General features: G+C 30.1%; 1 protein-coding gene across 1 annotated transcript in view; it reads right to left on the reverse strand.

Moving 5' to 3' along the window:
• Positions 1 to 723, reverse strand: part of LOC105460346 (venom peptide isomerase heavy chain-like) — a 3,571-nt gene extending 2,848 nt beyond the window's left edge. Inside the window, exon 1 of the mRNA XM_011706792.1 lies at positions 391 to 723. Coding sequence (XP_011705094.1) covers positions 391 to 723 — 333 coding nt within the window. The remainder of the gene's footprint in view (positions 1 to 390) is intronic.
• Positions 724 to 1,187: the final 464 nt, after the last annotated feature.

The following is a 1,187-nucleotide window of genomic DNA, read 5'->3' on the forward strand; positions in this document are numbered from 1 at the left end:
GTTTTCCATGAAATTTTATTTTTATTTTAACACTTAAACATTTATTTATATACTTTTCTTACTAATATTGTTTCTACACTTAATTAACTATGTTCTAATACATTACTGATTCTCATTTTCGATTTCTTTTAATTTTGAGAAAACCTTAGGTATCCGGTGCTGGGCGGGCGCAGTTTCCCTATGTACTAAAGACTATAAAAAGAGTTATATGATTTTTTATTATTAAGTTTCTTTTTTACATTTGTCATTTACTTTCGGCGTAATTTCCATATGGAATACTTAACTAATATCGACGTGTAAACAAACGTGAAGGAAGAAAAGAAAAACATACATATATTTATTAGGAATTAATTTATATATATACTTATTGAAAAAGGGAATATCAGGCACTTGCAGTAAGGCAATATCGTTGTGGCTCTGTCCGTCTCTATACTCCGGGTGTACGAATGATTGGTTTGTAATCATTTTTACACCGGGGTTTCGAATAAAAGCTTCATATTCTACACTAGGCTTGTTGATGATGTCGACCGCTATAAAAAACATTCGGTCGATTTTCAATGGATCCTGTACGCAATGACCGGCTGTGAGAACCCATCTTGTATGTATGATCGTGCCACTGCATTGCCTGAATAATCTGTTACCCACAAGATGATTTACTACTGCCATGAATGGAAACTGTCCGAATCTCGCGTAATTTCCGCCTGCTATTCTAGTTGAGTTCATTTTTGGTCATTTAGAAAAAATGTAACGAAAATAACAAAATCATCGTCTTCATAAAAGCTTTAGTAAAAGTATTGTGAATTGTGTGCGAAAATTATACGTAAAGTTACATATTTTTTTAAATATAAATTATTTAAGTATTTTATTATTATAATCATTAAATTGTGCAAATTAACAATGCTGTTATTGAATTAAACGGAAAGTTTGTTCCGTTTTTTGCTGACATTAATATAAATACAAAAAAAATGAAAGAAATTTATCGTTCAGCCCAATACTTATATTCTGATTTTAATAAAAAAAAATCTTTATTTGATGTAGGCAAAAATAATATAAACTTGCAGCAAATATTCATATAATCCTATTAATAAAATCAACCAAAACTTTTTGAAATACACGTATATGTCTTTTTGCTCACCATCGATATTCGCGTCCATACCATCAACATAGCTTCTATGCATCACATACGT

This window comes from Wasmannia auropunctata, unplaced genomic scaffold (assembly GCF_000956235.1).
Source record: "Wasmannia auropunctata unplaced genomic scaffold, wasmannia.A_1.0 LD323979.1, whole genome shotgun sequence".
Lineage (NCBI taxonomy): Eukaryota > Metazoa > Arthropoda > Insecta > Hymenoptera > Formicidae > Wasmannia > Wasmannia auropunctata.